The sequence below is a fragment of the Dasypus novemcinctus genome, chromosome 15 (assembly GCF_030445035.2).
Source record: "Dasypus novemcinctus isolate mDasNov1 chromosome 15, mDasNov1.1.hap2, whole genome shotgun sequence".
Lineage (NCBI taxonomy): Eukaryota > Metazoa > Chordata > Mammalia > Cingulata > Dasypodidae > Dasypus > Dasypus novemcinctus.
In genome coordinates, this window is record NC_080687.1 from 8,086,263 (window position 1) to 8,104,260 (window position 17,998).

Sequence of the window (17,998 nt, forward strand, 5' to 3'; positions counted from 1 at the left end):
CACCACACCAGGGAATCAAGAGTGCCTACAACTGCAAGCAGAATTGCATCCATCATCCATGTGAAGTCTAAGCCCCCTCTTGATCTAGAGGTGGAGTGGACATCACCATCCCAGGGTCCACAGAATGGAGGACTAAAATATGGATTAGAGTGGACTTACCAATATTCTACTATAATACTATTGTGACTAGTAATAGAAGAAATTGTAGCATGGAGGTGGAGAAAGTGGCCACAGTAGTTGCTGAGGGCAGGGAGAGGGAAGAAGAGATGTGATGTGGGGGCATTTTTGGGACTTTGAGTTGTCCTAATGATATTGCAGAGTCAGATGCTGGACTTTATATATCCTGCCATAACCCACTGAATGTACTGGGGGAGAGTGCAAACTACAGGGTAAACTATTATCCATGTGGTGCAGCAGTGCTCCAAAATATGTTTACCGAGTGCAATGAATGTGCCACAATGATGCGGGAGGTTGTTGGTGTGGGAGGAGTGGGGTCAGGAAGTGAGGGGTATATGGGAACCTCTTAAGTTTTTTAATGTAACATTTTTTGAGATGTATATATCTTCAAAAAAATACAATTGACAAAAATGATGGACGGGGTGGGGAGTGGGTTATATGGGAACCTCTTATGTTTTTTAATGTAACATTTTTGTCATCTATTAACTTTAATTTTAAAAAGTGTTAAAAAAAAAAAAGTATCACAAAATATTCCTGTGATCCCAAGACTTCGTGCCAGGATCCATGAACCAGGTTAGGAAACCTCTGGTAGGCTCTGCCCCCTTCGCGCCTTAAAGACCCTCCAAAGCTTGGGCTCGCGAAGCCCGAGAACAAGCCAGCATCCCGGGAGCCTCTCCTGGCTGTTTTACGGGAGCTGGGGTTTTCCTTGGTAGATTAAAGAGCCTGCAGCCAGGAAGCATGGCGCTTGGTTTCCCCTCCCCAGGCTTGCTGCCGCCCACACTTGCCCAGGGGCTCGAAAAGCTAGAAGAGGTTCAGATTTGACGCTGCGGATTCAAGGCTCTTTTTGTCTCTCCTTATGCTGAGCTGAAATGTGAAGTCAGAGCCCAGAGATTCAGTCCCTCATTTATTCCCTCCACAGAAGTATTTACAGAGCCCTGACTGTGGGATGGGCACAGCTGGGATGCTGGGATGGCATTGGTGGATCAGTCAGGGTTTTCCAGAGAAACAGAACTAATAGGCAAATACAGAGAAGGAGAAAACGGTGTTTTTGTCGGTGTCTGTCTGTCCAAGGAATTGGCTCACACCATTGTGGGGTTATCAAGTCTAAAACACAGGACAGAGGGAGGAACAGGGTTCACCAAGCTCTGAGGGTGACAAATGTCCAGAAATGGCATCTCCTCTGGCTTCTTTGCTCATCTTACCACAACGTGGTTATAAAACCTGAAAAGAGTCCCACGGTTGACAGCAGCCAACAGGTCACGTCCACAACACACCACGGCAGGGACTTTTATTCCAGAGAACAAAAAAAATCCAAATTCCTCTCCACTCAGTTTTGGAAAGTAGGATACAAATTGCCCTTTTAAATTCAGTGTATTCATGATGCCCTTGGGCCCTGGGGAACCAAGTTTAGATCGGATGTTGCAGGCATAGGTGAAAAAAAAATGACTTCACCTAAAACGTTAAGGCAGAGTGGGGAGAGCAGCCTCAGAGCAGAAGGGCTGGGCGGTGGGCTTGCATCCACACTCTGGGCTGGCTTACGGGTTAATTCTAGTCCACAAGCTGATATGGAACAAGAGCTCTGGGTTGGGCACTGCAAAGGCCATGCAAATGGAGAAACTGCAGTTCCTTCACTGGGAACCCTCCAGTACAGTAGATTAATAACTGAGTAACAGCTAAGAAAACAGAAGGTTCCTATAAAGAATAATACTATCATGAAATATGAAAATTCTGTGGTACTGGTGGAAGTAGAATTTGATACATTTCTAGAGAGCTCTTTGATGCTACATAATAAATGCCTGAAAATGTTTACACTCTTTAATTATTCACAAATAGGAATTTAGCCTAAAGAAATAATCTTGAACAGGGACCAAGATTTAGCTACTAGATGGGTATATTAGCCAAGGAGTGCTGATGCAAAATACCAGAAATTGGTTGTTTTTTATAAAGGTTATTTATTTGGGGTAGGAGCTCACAGATTCCAGGCCATAAAGCATAAGTTATTTCCCTCACCAAAATCTATTTTCACATGTTAGAGCAAGATGGCTGCCATCGTCTGTCAGGGCTCAGGCTTCCTGGGTTCCTCTCTTACCAGGTCTTCTTTTCTCTGGATTCAGGGTTCCTCTCTCCTTGGGGCTGGCTTCTCTTTCCTCTGTGTGTTTACTTCCCAGGGCTCCAGCTTAAGGCTTCAGCATCAAACTCCAACATTAAAACACCCAACATCAAAAACCCTCCTACTCTGTCCTTTGCCATGTCTTTTATCTGTGAATCCCCACCCACCAAGGGGTGGGGACTCAACGCCCTACCAACATGGCCCAATCAAAGTCCTAATCATAATTTAATCATGCCTAGGTACAGACTAGTTTACAAAGATAATCCAATATCTATTTTTGGAATTTATAACTATATCAAACTGCTACAATGGGTGTTGTGGCTCCGTTTACAAAATGAAAAATTTATACATATGTAACTAGAGAACCACAAAGAGAGAAAAACAGAGAAAAAGAGAGATTTGGGAGGTAGGAGATTAATGAACCCCTGGGTTTATTACAGATGATATTATTTTCCTTTCACTTTCTATAAAGCAAAAATTTTAATGAGAAACAAAATTAAGTTCTGCAGCCCCCCTACCTGATATGACTAACTAATCAAAGTTAAAATTGTTGCCTTCATGTCTGATCTGAGCTACATCCTCCTCCTTCTCTTGCTTCGATCTAATCTCTTATAAAAATTAATTAAAAGCATGAAAAGAGCAAATAACCAAAATAACCAATAAAAGAAAACTCCTTAGGTAAATGATGTTGAAAATATACAGTGAAATATTTTGTAGGGACTTGGTTAGAAAATATTTAACAACATGTAAAAAGTCCATGATATGCTAAGTGAAGAAAGCAAGTTGCAAAGGGATATGTAAAATGTGCCCCTAGAACATTCCAGCCACACTGGCTTCCTTTCAGTTTCTCAGAGAAGCCATAACCCCTCCATCACAGGGACTTTGCACCTGCTATTTCTTCTTCCTAGAATGGCTTTCCCTGGCCACCAGCCCTCAAATCAAAACCAACTCTCAGTACTTATAAAAGTTTATAATTATGTATTATTATTTTTACTATTAGATTACGGTCTATGCCCTAGATTATAAATTCTACAAGGACAGAGAATTTATTCACTTCTTGTTCATCACTGCATCTCCAGAACCTGGCACATGATAGACACTTTAGAAATATTTGATGAATGAAGCTAGGTTAACTTTTATATCCATAAAAATAAGTCATTTTTACAGTGTCTGATCAGAGTTTTCCTATGTTTCTGAATACACTGATAAAAGTCAAATATATAAAAAATTGATTAAACTCAACATAATGAACACTAAATCTTCCAGTTTGGTAGACTAGATAATTCACTCTAATTAAAGAGACTTGAAGGACTTTTCATAATAGAGTATGATGTAGAAATAGCATCTACAGGGACTATTACTAATGCAATGCAGATCCCATATTTTGACAGTAGAGTCCTAACATTTTAAAGCTCAAACTGTCTCATTTGACTAGCAAACTGTAGCCTAGAGACACAAAGTGGGTCCTCCAAGACTGCACAGCTAAGCCAACACTAGGATCTTTTAATCCAGTGCTCCTACCACTTCCAACTCCAAGTGTGGAATTAGGAGAAACCCAGAGGGGGATTAAAACAGGAGAGTAAAATGCTGTCCAAGAAATTCTAGATTTAGGAATGACTGAAAATGTCCCAGTATGTTGGTGTGTAAAGAAACCCAGAATGCCAAGAGGCAGTTCTACATCTTAAATTTTTCTCTACTTAAAGAGTGACTTCAATTGGGGTTTTCCCCTTGTATGTGATGATCTAGATGGCACAACTCAGTACCCAGAGTACCCAGAGTCTTGCAGTGTCTAAGAGCACAATGACTAGCACAACGTCATTCCTCACAATACTTCTGTCAAATGAATGGATGGATGAGGGAATGTGCATGTCATGTTTAGTCTCCAGAGAGATCCCTGAGACCTGTGGACATTCCTTGCATGGCAAAAAAAAAAAAAAAAAAGACTTTGCAGATGTGATTAAGATAAGGATTTTGAAATGGGAAGATTAATTCTTGATTATCTGGTGGACTCTAAATGAAATCATGTGTGTTGTTCCAAGAGGGAGGTTTAACACCCAGACAGAGAGAAGTAGGCAATGTGACCATGGAGGCAGAGATCAGAGTGATATGGCCACAAACCAAGGAATGCTAACAGCCACCAGAAGCTTGAAAAGACAAGGAATGGCTTCTCCCTCAAGCCTCCAGAAGTAGTATGGCCCTATCAACACCTTGATGTTGGCCCAGGGATACTAATTTCAGACTGCTGGCCATCAAAACTGTGAGAGGATATATTTCTGTTGTTATAAGCCATTAAGTTAGTGATAATTTGCTCAAGGAGCCACAGGAAACAAATACAGATGTTGGTCCTAGGCAAGAGGGTTCTCCTGTAACAAATAACTAAAAATATGGAAGTGGTTTTAGAATTGGGTAATGGGTAGAAACTGGAAGAATTTTGAGGTAGATGACAGAAAAAGCATAGCTTGCTGTAGCAGTTTGATGTGGTTATGAACTCCAAAAATAGATATTGGATTATGTTTGTAATCTGGTCTGTACCTGGGCATGATTAAGTTATGATTACGGCTTTGATTGGGCCATGTCATTAGGGCGTTGGCATGGCAAAGGACAGAGTTGAGCGTTTTTGATGTTGGAGTTTGATGCTGAAGCCTTAAGCTGGAGCCCTGGGAAGTAAGCTCACAGAGGAAACAGAAGCAAGTCACAGGAAGAGAGGAACCCTGAACCCAGAGAGAAGCAAGACTCTGGAAGGGAGGAACCCAGGAAACCTGAACCCTGGCAGACATCGGCAGACATCTTGCTCCAACATGTGGAAACAGATTTCGGTGAGGGAAGTAACTTGTGCTTTATGACCTGGTATCTGTAAGCTCCTACCCCAAATAAATACCCTTTACAAAAACCAACCGATTCCTGGTATTTTGCTTCAGCACCCCTTTGACTGACTTGCTTTTAACAGATTGTTGGTAGGAATATGGACATTAAAGGAGCTGTTGGGGACAACTCAGAAGGAAGTGAGGAACACAGGAGAGAAGACCTATATCATCTTAAAAAACATATTTATCATTATAAACACTGTTGGCAGAAATATGAACTTTAAAGGTGCTTCTGGTGAAAACTCAGAATGGAATGAGAAATGTAGTTTTGGTAATTGGAGGACAAATGGTCCTTGCCATATTGTGACAGAAAGCCTAGCTAAATTGTGTTCTGCAGTTATGTGGAAAGAAGAACTTGTAAGCAGTGAACCTGAATATTTAGCTGAAGGGATTTTCAAGCAAAGTATTGAAGGTATGACCTGGTTTCTTGTTGCAACTCATAATAAAATGCAAGAGGAAAGAGATAAATTGAGGGAAAAACTGTTAAACAAAAAGAACTAGGACTTGATGATTTGAGAAATTCTCAGCCTATCCAAAATTTTAGTCTAAGATGTTAAAATTAGGAGATTCACTGTTCAAGTCAAGGACAACCATTGGCAAGTGCCTCAAAGGATCTCAAAGTCAGAGAGTTCCATCACACAGAAGGTTCCTCAGAGTGATTAAGCGTATGATGCATGGATGCCCTCAACCATACAAAAAGAATAGGGATGAGATCATCCAGGAAAGATCCGTGGAGGAGACTTCTGTTTTATAGTGTGACTCCCCATGCCATACATGACAGACCCACGAGGTTTTTGAGAATGTTTATCAGCAGAAACACTGCTAGTTTGGGCTGAAAGGGACAGAGACAGGACAAAATGAATGGTTGTTGGACTTCCAAAATTCTACAGGAAGAAAAAGCTAATCTTTTTTATTGTTTTAAGCCACCAAGTTTGTGATCATTTCATAGAGCAGCCACAGGAAGCTAATACATACACATTAGGTAGTCAACAAATTTTTTATTTTTTGGTGTTTTTTTTAATTAAATCAAACAGTAATTAAATATTGAAAAAAAATTAGGGTTATCAACATATGTGTAAGGTATAAATAGTACATATAAAACAGACACACATGTACGACCCACCTTTTTAAGAAACTGAAATTATGTTGCCTTTGAGTCCCTTGTGTGTACCTCTCAGAACCCATTCCCCTATCTTTCCTCCAGAGGCAACTACTATCTTGAATTTTGTACCTTATCATTCTTACTTATCTTCATGGTTTAAAAAATGTGTCTCTACACATTTTTTGTTTTACATGGTTTTTAGTTTTATGAATGAAACCCTACTTTAAGTTTTGCTCTATGACTTTATTTGCTTAACATTATGAGACACATCCATGCCTTGTGCAGCTTATTTCATTCATACCTGCTGCTGCAAAATATGTTGTAAAGATACAGCACAACTTATTTATCCCTCTTTAAGCAATGGACATGTAGGTTAGGTCCAGGTGTTTTTTTGTTTTTCTTTTAGGAGGTAACATGCACTCAACCACTGAGCTACATCCACTCCCTAATGAGAGTTGGTTTTATCATTTGTTTTTTAGGAAGTACTGGGGATCAAACCTGGGACCTTGTACATGAGAAGCAGATACTCAATCACTTGAGCTACATCTGCTCCCTGGGTCCGGCTTTTGACTCTGCTTTTGTGTGCTGCTATGAACATTCTTGTAGATGCTTCCTGGTGCATGAGTGTAAGAGTTCCCCTAAGTATTATATGCTTCAGACGAGAACTTCTGGGTCACAGGGTATGAGTACCTTCACCTTTACTGGGTGCACTGTCTTCCAAAGTGGTTGTACCAAAGTCTAAAATTCAGTCTCGAATAGTTTCTTCCTTTTTATTAATCTCCCAGCACATACTTCCTCTATCATTTATTTGATGAATGATCACATTTTGCATTGTAACATCTCTTATAGATGGTGATCCCTTGGATTCTTAGTCATCTCTGTACATGACAGTGTTTTAGCCTGGATATGCATTTGATTTGGGAAGAGATGAGATGTGGCTCTTGGTAGAGGTGGAAGAACATAAGGATTAAATGTGCAGACTCTGGAGTCAAAGATCTGGATTCAAAACCCAGCTGTGCTACTTATCAGACGTGTGACCTTGAGCTGGTTCCTTAATCTCTGTGCCTCAATCACCCTTAATATAAAATAGGAATAACAATAACATGCACTTATTGTGAGAATTGATGAGTGTAACACACTTATAGTGGTGCCTGGCACAGCAAGCACTGTGTAAGTGGTGGTGGTGATTTCTGGTATTCACGTGGCTGTTCTCCCTAAGAGCAAGCACATGTGAAACCTTAAGCATTCTCAGCAGATGACCTTGTGCTGTACTTAATAGGAGCGATCAGGTGCAAACACCCATACCTTCATACCAGCAAATCCAAACACCTTCCTATTCCCATGCCCACACTCCTCCCGCATGTTACAATCGATTCTCCTAACAAGGGAGGTCCCTCCATCGTACCCGGGGCCAGCCCCACTTCAGAAAGACAGCTGACGCCACCATCCTCTCTCTCTACTTGACCTTTCTCATCACATACAGACGTTCCCTAGAATTGCCCATCTTAAAATGCAAGTTTTCTAGACCCCATGTTGCCCCTCAAGCTAGGCTCCCTTGCCTTTAAACTAATTCATCAAAAGAATTAACTAGAGACCAAACAAAACCCCAGTTGTCCATCAGTGCTCTCTCTCCAACCTCAACTCCTCCTCCTATTCTGCCCCTATCTTACTTTGCTCCCCAGTACCCACTTACTGAGAGTGACCAAGTCAAGGTCACCACTGACTTCCATGCTGCCACCTCACACAATCACTTCTTTCATGTTATTGGCCACTCAGCAACCTTGACACAGTTGATCATCTGCCTCTCAAAGCATCCCAACCCTAGTGTCCCTCCCACCTCACTGATTTTGTACCACCGCTCAGGCCTGGGCCCTCTTCTCTCTCTCCACAGCTTCTCACTAGGTGACCTTGTCCAGTCTGGTAGCTTCAAAACCTCTGAAATGATGATAATGCCCAAAATTACACCTCCAGCCCCAGCTTCTCCATTGAGCCCAACTCTCACGTCCAGCGGCATATCTGATGTCACCTGGAGGTCTAACACCAACAGTGACCATAGCTAAGCCACAGCCACACAGGCTTGCTTGCTTTCCACAAACATACTGAGCTTGTTCCCAGCCTCGAGCCTTCACATTGGCTGTTCCCTCGGCTAAGCACACCCTGCCCACATGTCTGCATCCTTGGCTTCTGGTCATTCAAACATCCCCTGTCCAGACAGCCCTTCTCTGACCCCTCCCAACCATCATCCCCAACTCCCACCTGGTCCTCTCTGTCCCAGGTCCCTGTTCTCAGTTTCTTTATAACATTCATTATTTGAAATCATCTTGTTCATTCATTTTTTACTGGTTTATTTTATGTCCCTTCTCCCTGCACCTACCCCTACCACCTCCAGGGATCTGTGTTTTTAAAGTGAAAACATGCCCTTCTTAACATCAGAAACAAAGGCTTCACTCTTATAAATGGGAGGAAAACACATTTTGTAGGTGACATGTTTATAGAATGCTTGCAAAGCACTGACATTCAAAGAGGCCAGTGACAGTGTGGTCAACAGGACAGATAAGGGCATCTCTGAATGCCTGACACATAGTAGGTGCTTAATGAACAGGTGCTGACTGAATCTATTGATTGGTTTATTTTGATGCATAGGAACTACATCTCTGATTATGAATGGAAGACAAAAGAAAGATTCTTACCAGTGTCCAGTGTCAATTACTGAGGAATATAAACAATTATACATGTACGTGGATATGGAAGCACTAAGTTTGCAGTTAATTAGGAAATGCCATGAGCACTGACATGTACATGTCCAAGTACAGCATCCCTGGCAGCCTGCTATTGCTTTTGGTTCCCCAGCACTCTGGAAAGCCTGTATTTTGTGTCTGGATTTATGGTTTAGCTACAAGATATAAAACTCCTACGTAGTCAGCTTCCTTTGGCTATATCATTAGAAGTGGCTGAAAAGCAAAAATGATATCCTGGCTATTATTCTACACATAAATTCCTGATGTTAATACCCCCAGGACAAAAACAGCCTTTTAGAGAAAACCCCCTACTTAAAAGGCAAAAGAAACATGAATAGGACAGTATCTGTTCTGGAAAGTTCAGATTCAAAATTTGGTTAAGATATGAACTGTATGGGAATGTTTGACAGATTTGCATTAATGTATTTTCAATTTCTGCTGGTTTTCTCAAAAGAGGCTATCTTTTAAATTTCTCTCTCTTAACGGGGTAATTACCTGGAGTGCCAGCTTTCTCCTCTGATTTCATTCATTCCTTTTCCCAACACTTCTCCTTCATGCCCACTCTAGGCTGAACTAATGAATACAACATTTGAGAAATCAGAAACATAGGCAGGAAGATTCATATTGTTAGGCTTACATCACTCCAAAAAGTAGACATAATGAACAAAACACCTAAAAGGACCAGATGTGGTGCTCCAGCATCAGGAGGTGGCACTGGTCAGGACACAGAAGGTTCACATGAGATCTTCTTTTACAGACACCAGGCACGATCCTGTCCAATGAACATGCCATTCTCTGAGTGGTGACAATTAGGAAGCAAGAGTAGAAATAACTGAAGACTCTTCCCCACTGGCTCAGGGGCCAGGGTTCTCCAGGGGTTGCCATGACAGGTGACACGAAGGTGACCAGGACGATAGCTCTGACGACAAATCCCAGCTGCCATGGCAACAATGCTGATGCCACTAGCAGCAACTTGAGGGGCTGTGCCAACCACCGAGGCGCCGCCACCACCGCGATGGTCCCTGAGCCATCATCTGGACGGGCCACAAAATCCAGACACAAAATGAATCTGATGCATTCAGTTATCCTGAAACTGGTACCCGCCACTTCTGAAAACTGGAAAATACTATTGCAATCTTTTGGAAATGAGTTACATCTAATCTAGAAGGAAAGCATATGGCTAGAACACACACGGGGACTGTGGCAGTCTGCGCGTACAACCCCTGCTTGGTTTTAAAGCATTACAAGCAAAGCTGATGAAAGGTATTTTTTATTTTTATAAAAAGAGGGAAACAAACAGAAAAAAAGAGGAAAGTATTTTACTACACCAAAATTAGATTAAGACATATTAAAATGAAATTTTATGCAAATACTTCTATAAAACTGAATTATATAATTAAAAACATTAAAAAAGAATTTTTTTACACATGTATACCAGATGAATTAAATTACTATATATTAAAGATATGATATGAAGGTTAGAGCTGTTTCAAAATGCCATATTCATATTTCGTTCTTTAAGAAGCCAGGGCAATTGCCAGATCAACTCGCTGTTTACCCGTTAGGGAAACCCGTTAGAGGAAAACGTCAGTCACAAACATGCCTCACTTCCTGAGACTTACGTAGAGCTCACTGACTTGAATAACGCACCCCAACGTTGGCTATAAATATCGAGGACGCTATTTTCTGGCAGCTTCCATACACTTTCTTGTTACAAGTAGGCCATAAAGATAAAGCTTCGGGGAGGAACAGAACACAGATGAACTTCTAAAGAAACAGAAAATTCCAGCAGAAGATCCCTCTTTCTCTTTTTAAGAGACACCAACTGGCACGAACAGCAAAAGAAAAGCAAAAACCTGATGACCACAGAGACAGATAATGGAAGATTTCCTATCCAGGAGCTGAAGACACTTATGAATGATCCTTACTACATCATTGCTCCCACTGAGTTCCCAGGAAATAATCTTCACCATCAATAACAGGGTTTAAAAGTTCATACCGTCAGCACTACGCACGTCACAAGACTTTCTCTCTTCTTTGTATGTACGTAAGGATGACAGAGTCAAGTCGCCCCCCTCTCATGCCCAGCTGAAACTTTGTTATAATGAACAGAGTGGACAGGAGAGGAATTTATGTACCATTTATTTTCCATGTCAGTAAGAAAGCTGCTGTACCACAGCTTGAAAAATACAGAATCATCTTTGTTCATTACAACAACTGCATAATTCAAAAGCAAGTGATTTTTCTCAGAAAAAAAAAATTTCTCCTTCCCCTCTCAAAAAACATGATCCATCATTGACGTAAACCCAGGAAGTGTCCGATGCCGCGTGGCACACTTAAGTAGTCTATGCACAGCCAAGCAGGAAGACGCCAGCCTCCGCTTCCACGGCCTCTCCCAGCTTTGCTCCCAGGGCTGCCATGCTCTACAGCTCTTCCTTAGAGCCTTGTCGTGTCTCCTGCCTGCTTTGGTCTTTCTCGCTGGGTGCCAGCCACGTGAGATACACCTTCACCGGATCAATGTTCCAGTGTTTGTGGAAGGATATGGGAACTTGGTGAGAAAGGAAATCCTGAGGATAGTCCACTGGCCGTGCCTGCAAGAAGAAGAGCAGGTCATTATGCTCTCTGGTTGGCGTCTTGGCTTCAGAATAGCACCTGAATGTGTGATGCTTCAATATCTGGTATCGGTTATGAGGAACCAAATGCAAGGGAAATAGTTTCTACTCTCTTCCCTCTAACTCCAGGCTCTTTGCCTTTGTACTGCCAATCACTATTTTTTTTTAAAGAGGTACTGAGGGTTGAACCCAGGACCTTATACATGGGAAGCAGGTTCTCAAACACAGAGCTAAGTCCACTGCCCAATGTGTTGGGTTTTTTGTTTGTTATTTTAGGAGGTACCGGCGATCAAAACTGGAGACTTCATATATGGGAAGCAGGTGCTCAACCACTTGGGCTACATTCACTTCTCTTGCCAACTACTTTAATTCCCCAAATGCATCACTTCAAACGCATCTCTTTTTGCTTCTATGTTCCATAGTCTTGCCTCTAGGAGATTCCTCAACCACCACAATAAATATGGAAAAGGGAAGTTTTCCTTGGTAAGTCACGTAACTATTATGACTTACACCAAAAAGGCAGAAAAGCTATTACTTCCCACGGCCCTCTAAAGAAAGCCTGGCCACACATGGGCTATGTTTGGGACTGGGCAAGGAGCTCCTGGGGTCCCCTTTGCGGTCCACCACTCTGTGGGTAAATTAGCGAATAGCTTTCAAAGTAGGGCCTGGAGAAGAGCAAAGTTACTCTCACTGTTTTCCTACCTAATTATCTACTCTGGTTCCAGAAGTGTGAATGGGAATTGTGAGAAACTCAAAACAGTCCACAAAAGGCCCTAAAAGGTTTTTGCAAAATCATCACTTCAAAATCCTCCAGAACTTAAAAACCAAAATAAAAGCAGAATTAGATATAGTCTAGAATGAAGACATTGAAGAAATAACCTATAGGGTATAGAGGAAACTGAAACCAGATACTGATGTGCTTGCTGTAAGGGAAACCTCTATCATCACTCAGTCTCCCCTTACTTACTAGGTCCATCTGTTTTACATAGTGACCCACTGGCTGTCAATGCTAAAATAGTGTTCTGTAAAAAAAAAAAAAAAAAAAGGACAAAACTGCATATAACACATTTTAAAAATAAGTCCTCAGGTTAACGTTGATTAAGTGCTGCTTAAAGTTTTTATACGAACACTTAAATCCTCTTACATGGCTTACCGAATGGTGTCATTAAACTGGATCTCATTCCATCCTTAAAACAACCTGTGAGACAGAGCTGTGTGATGTGTCCTCATTTTACAGAGGTGGAAACCAGAGACACAGAAATTTTAACTTCCCTGAGCTGGCATGACCTGGCAAATGCCGGCCAGGGATGGAGAGCAGCGTCCCAGGTCCTCCCAGAGTGCTTTGCCGGAGTTTGGCCGGCTCCTCTCAGCCTTCACGCCGGGTGCGGCAGCCTTGGTGCACCTTGAGCACCCGAGCCCCTTCGGGAGGTTTATCCAGTGGAGGCTCAAATGCACTGCTCAGAGGGGTGTACAAGCAATAATATCTGTGAGGAAACCTCCACAGTGACGTAGAGGGAGACGTTAACAACGACCATTTCGTAGTCATAAGAACTCCAAGTGCTCATGGGGTTAAAAGCCTCAGAAGGAGCACAAATTCCAAAGTAGGGTCCTCTGCCATGGCACAGCACTCCAAATCCACCTGCCGTGACCACATACCCTGTGGATCTCCGTAGCCTTCAGGAGAACCAGTACCTAGGGTTGTAACTACTTTGGCTTTTTCTGCGGTCCTGCTACTTCGGAATTTGTGCTCCTGAGTGTGATGGAGCTGGACTCGGATGTGACTTTTCTACACGTGCTTCTTCTGTCACTTTTACTGAACCTGTGGTTGGCGCAAGGGATGGTGCATACTCAAAAGACTTGAATCTCTGGACTGCCCATGTGCCAGCTGGGCCCTGAGCTCAGCAGAATGATGACTCTTACTCTCTGGTTCATTGACCTTACCCAGGTCAGCTAACAGGGAGGTGAAGATGGTCAACCACCACACTAGGGAATCACGAGTGCCTACAACTGGGAAGTGGACTTGGCCCAATGGATAGGGCATCTGCCTACCATATGAGAGGTCCATGGTTCAAACCCAGGACCTTCATGACCCGTGTGCAGCTGGCCCATGTGCAGTGCTGATGCACGCAAGGAGTGCCGTGCCGTGCAGGGGTGTCCCCCATGTAGGGGAGCCCCACACGCAAGGAGTGCGCCCCGTAAGGAGAGCCGCCCAGTGCAAAAGGAAGTCCGGCCTGTCCAGGAATGGTACCGCACACATGGAAAGCTGACACAGCAACACAGCAAGATGATGCAACAAATAGAGACATAGATTCCCGTGTCACTGACAAGAATAGAAGCAGACACACACACAAAAAAGAACACACAGTGAATGGACACAGCGAGCAGACAACTGGGGCGGGGGGTGAGGGGAGGAAGGGAGAGAAATAAATACAAAATAAATAAATCTTTAAAATAATAAATAAAGAATGCCTACAACTGCAAGCAGAAGAATTGCTTCCATCATCCATGTGGAATCTAAGCCCCCTTTGATATAGAGGTGGAGTGGACATCACCATCCCAGGGTCCACAGAATGGAGGAATAAAATATGGATTAGAGTGGACTTACTGATATTCTACTATAAAACTATTGTGATGAGTAATAGAAGAAATTTTAGCATCGAGGTGGAGAAAGTGGCAGCGGTAGTTGCTGAGGGAAGAGATGTGATGTGGGGGCATTTATGGGACTTTGAGTTGTCCTAAATGACATTGCAGGGTCAGATGCTGGACCTGCCATAACTCACTAAATGTCCTGGGGAAGAGTGTGAACTAGAGGGTAAACTATTATCTGTGTAGTGCAGCAGTGCCCCAAAATGTGTTCACCAAGTGCAATGAGTGTGCCGCAATGATGGGTGAGGTTGTTGGTGTGGGAGGAGTGGGGTGGGGGATATATGGAAACCTCTTATATTTTTCAATATAACACTTTTTTGTAATGTTTTATCTTCAAAAAATACAATTTACAAAAATGATGAGGTGGGGGGTGGGGAGTGGGTTATATGGGAACCTCTTATGTTTTTTGTTTTTTTATGTTTTTTAATGTAACATTCCTTGTGATCTATTAACTTTAGCAAAAAAAAAAAAAAATAACATAGGGAAAAAAAAGCCTAAGAAGGGAATTTTAAAGGGAAAGACTGAGAGACAGAGATAAAAAATATACTGGGATATTGTCCAACTGAATGGGGAAGGGTCTGACTGTTAGCTGAGGGAATTCAGATATCATGTGATGTTTATTTGCAAGACCTTCTGAGCATTAACTGGCAGGGGGAAAAAACAAGGTAAAACATACTCGCAACTCTGTTCTCAGATTATCCCACAATGGTCCCAGAAGAAAGAAATAAAACCAATGGAAATAAATCCTGGCTTGTCTTTCACATTTAAATGCATCAAAGAGGAAAGAATACATCCATAAACATCTTCCCCAATAACTGTAGACTCCCCCGAGTGCCTGCCTCTCGGAGACCACACGTGCCTGTGAAGAACTGGCGCGGAGAGCATTCGAACATGCTAGCTGTTTTTAATAAACGAGGTCGTGGAAAAGAACAAGACAAAGCTGGAAAAGTGAACTACATCCAAAGAGGGAACTGTAATGCCAAGAGATCTATAAAGGGTCTAAGAATCACATCTATGGGTCCGAAATGTCAAAAGAAAATTTCAAACAGGCCAGGCCTGGGGAGAGGAAGGAGACCTTGAGAAGCAGATGTATGAGCACAGTGGGCGGCTGTGAAGAGCAGAGGTGGCCTAAGCCGCGCGAGAAGTATGTATGCTTGGCAGAAGGAAAACATTACCTCTAAAGATGACAGCACAGCGAAGAGAGCACCAAAAGGATGTGGAAACTGTCCCCCTCAGGCACATACCATATTTTTCACAGCTGCATGGAGGTTTGGAGGTTTTAAAAATGACACTCATCCCAAAATGTTCCAGTACCCATTTGCAGGGAATCCCTGCTCCCACCAGCCACCCGAGGCAACCACTGATCCACTTCGTCTCTAGAATGGTGACTTTTCTAGAAATTTCATGAGTGGAGTCATAGCATATGAATCATGCCTGGCTTCCGTCACTGGGCATAATGTTATTGAGATTTATCACACAGCTGTGCTATATAGTGGTTTGTTCCTTTTATTGCCAAGTAACGTTGTTTTGTATGCACAGACCACACTCTGCTCACCCAATCACCAGTGATGGGCACTTGCTTCCACATGGGGCTATTATGAATAATGTTGCATACCAAGTCTTTGTGCAGGTGTATATTTTCACTTCTTTTGGGTAGACACCTAGGGGCATATGGTGAAGTGTATTAGTTAACTTACTGCTGCATAACATGTTACCCCCAAACCCAGCAACAAAAGCAACACAGATTTGTTATCTCACAGCCGCTGTCGGTCAAGAGTCTGGGCTGCAGGTCAAGACTCTCCTTCAGAGTCTCTCACAAAGCCCAACCCAAGTGTCAGCTTCCAGCTGGCTCAGTGGTCACCGGCAGACTTCAGTTGCCCATGGGCTGTTCTTCCTTTCTTTTATTAAATTGTTTTTTCTATCTGGTTATGTTGTCGTCTTTTTTGGTGGGTTGCAGCACCCTACAGAGGCCTGTGCCTCTCTGTGCCAGTCTGGAACGCCTTTTCTTTTTTTACCAGGAGGTCCTGGGGATTGAAACCGGGTCCTCCATATGGTAAAGGGTAGCTCAATTGCTTGGGCCACCACCGCTTCCCCCCATGGGCTACTGATGCCTTGCTTCCTTGCTGGCTCTGACTAGAGGCCACCCTTAGTTCCTTGCCCACATGGCCACGTGCTTCATCAAAGCACGCAAGCTGAGAAGGCAAAGGGGAGAGTCTGCTAGGAAGATGCAAGACATAATCCTCTGTAACCTAATTATAGGAGACACAGCCCATCACCTCTGCCATAGTCTATGGGTTAGAAGCAAACCATTAGGGTCTGCCCACATGCAAGGGGAAGGAATTACACAAGGGCTTGAACACCAGTGGGTGAGTCTTTGGGATCTATGCCCCAAACTGCCTACCACACGTATATTTAAATTCTTAAGAACCACCAAAATGTTTTCCAAAATGGCGGTATTTTATATTCCCACTAACATTGAATGCATGAAGGCTCTGGGCTTTCCACATCATCACCAAAACTTGCTGTGGTGGTTTAGAGCTGTTCCTACATCTGATCCATTTCTGTGGGTGTGGTCCCATTGCAAGTAGGAACTTTTGACGAGGCTACTTCAGTTAAGATGTAGCCCACCTCAAGCAGGATGGATCTTAATCCTATTCCTGGGTCCTTTATAGAGAATGCAATCCAGTCAGAGAGAGAAAGCCACAGGCAGCAAGAAGCTGCAACAGAATCCCAAAGAGAAGGGAGAGACCAGGAGGTGCTACCATGTGCCTTGCCATGTGACAAGCTAAGGACTAAGGGTCACTGGCAGCCAATTGCAAAAGCCACAGTCTCCAGAGAGAAAGCAAAGATAACATTTTGATTTGGACTTCTTCCCACCTCAAACTGCAAGCTTATACAATGCCATTGTTCAAGCCAAACCATTTCTTTAGATTTGCTTCAGCAACTTAGGAAACTAAAATACCCGGTATGGTCAATTTTAAAAATCATAGCCAATCTAGCGAGTATGTTCTGCTACCTCATTGTGATTTTAGTTTACATTTCCCAAATGACAAATAATGTTGAGGGCATCTTTTCACGTGCTCATTAGCCATTAAAATATCTTCTTTGGGGAAACATCTATTGAAACCCTTTGTCCATTTTAAAATGAAATATTTGTTTTCTTGTTATACTTCTGGACACAAGTCCTTTAACATGATTTTCAAATATTTTCTCCCCGTCAGTGATTTGTTTTTCATTTTCTTCATGCTATCTTTTAATACTATATGCTGAAGAGTAAATGTTTTTTACTTTTGTGAAATTCAAAAAAAAAAAATATATATATATATATATATTTCCTTAGAGATCATGCTTTTTGATGCTGTAAGAAATCTTTGCCTAAACCAATGTCACAAAGAATTCCTTCTATGTTTTCTTCCAGAAGTTTATAGATTTAGCTTTTATGTTTTGGACTATGACTCATCATTTTGCATTAATTTTTGTTTTCAGATTTTGTATGCGGAAATGTAATTATTCCAGCACCATTCGGTCCACTTTTCTACTGAATTGCCTTGGCACCTTGGTTGAAAATCAGTGTATCATACATGGGACAGTTTATTTCTAAAATCCCTATTCTGTTCCACTGCTATATATGGCAACTCTCACACCAATTTCACTGTCTTGATTATTGTAAATTTATATAGCAAGTTTTTTGTTTGTTTGTTTTTGAGGTACTGGCACCAGGGATTGAACCTGGGACCTCGTATGTGGGA

The 17,998-nt window shown here is 42.3% G+C and overlaps 1 protein-coding gene across 5 annotated transcripts in view; it reads right to left on the reverse strand.

The window, feature by feature from the left end:
- Window positions 1–17,998, reverse strand: part of B3GLCT (beta 3-glucosyltransferase) — a 147,384-nt gene that overhangs the window by 29,142 nt on the left and 100,244 nt on the right. For 2 of the 5 annotated variants that reach the window (XM_058276993.2, XM_058276989.2), the window contains one exon: window positions 10,246–11,582. The exons of the other annotated variants lie outside the window; for them this stretch is intronic. In XM_058276993.2, coding sequence (XP_058132976.1) covers window positions 11,498–11,582 — 85 coding nt within the window. In that variant the 3' untranslated portion in view covers window positions 10,246–11,497. Of the gene's footprint in view, window positions 1–10,245; window positions 11,583–17,998 lie in introns of those variants that run through there. 5 annotated transcript variants of the gene reach the window in all.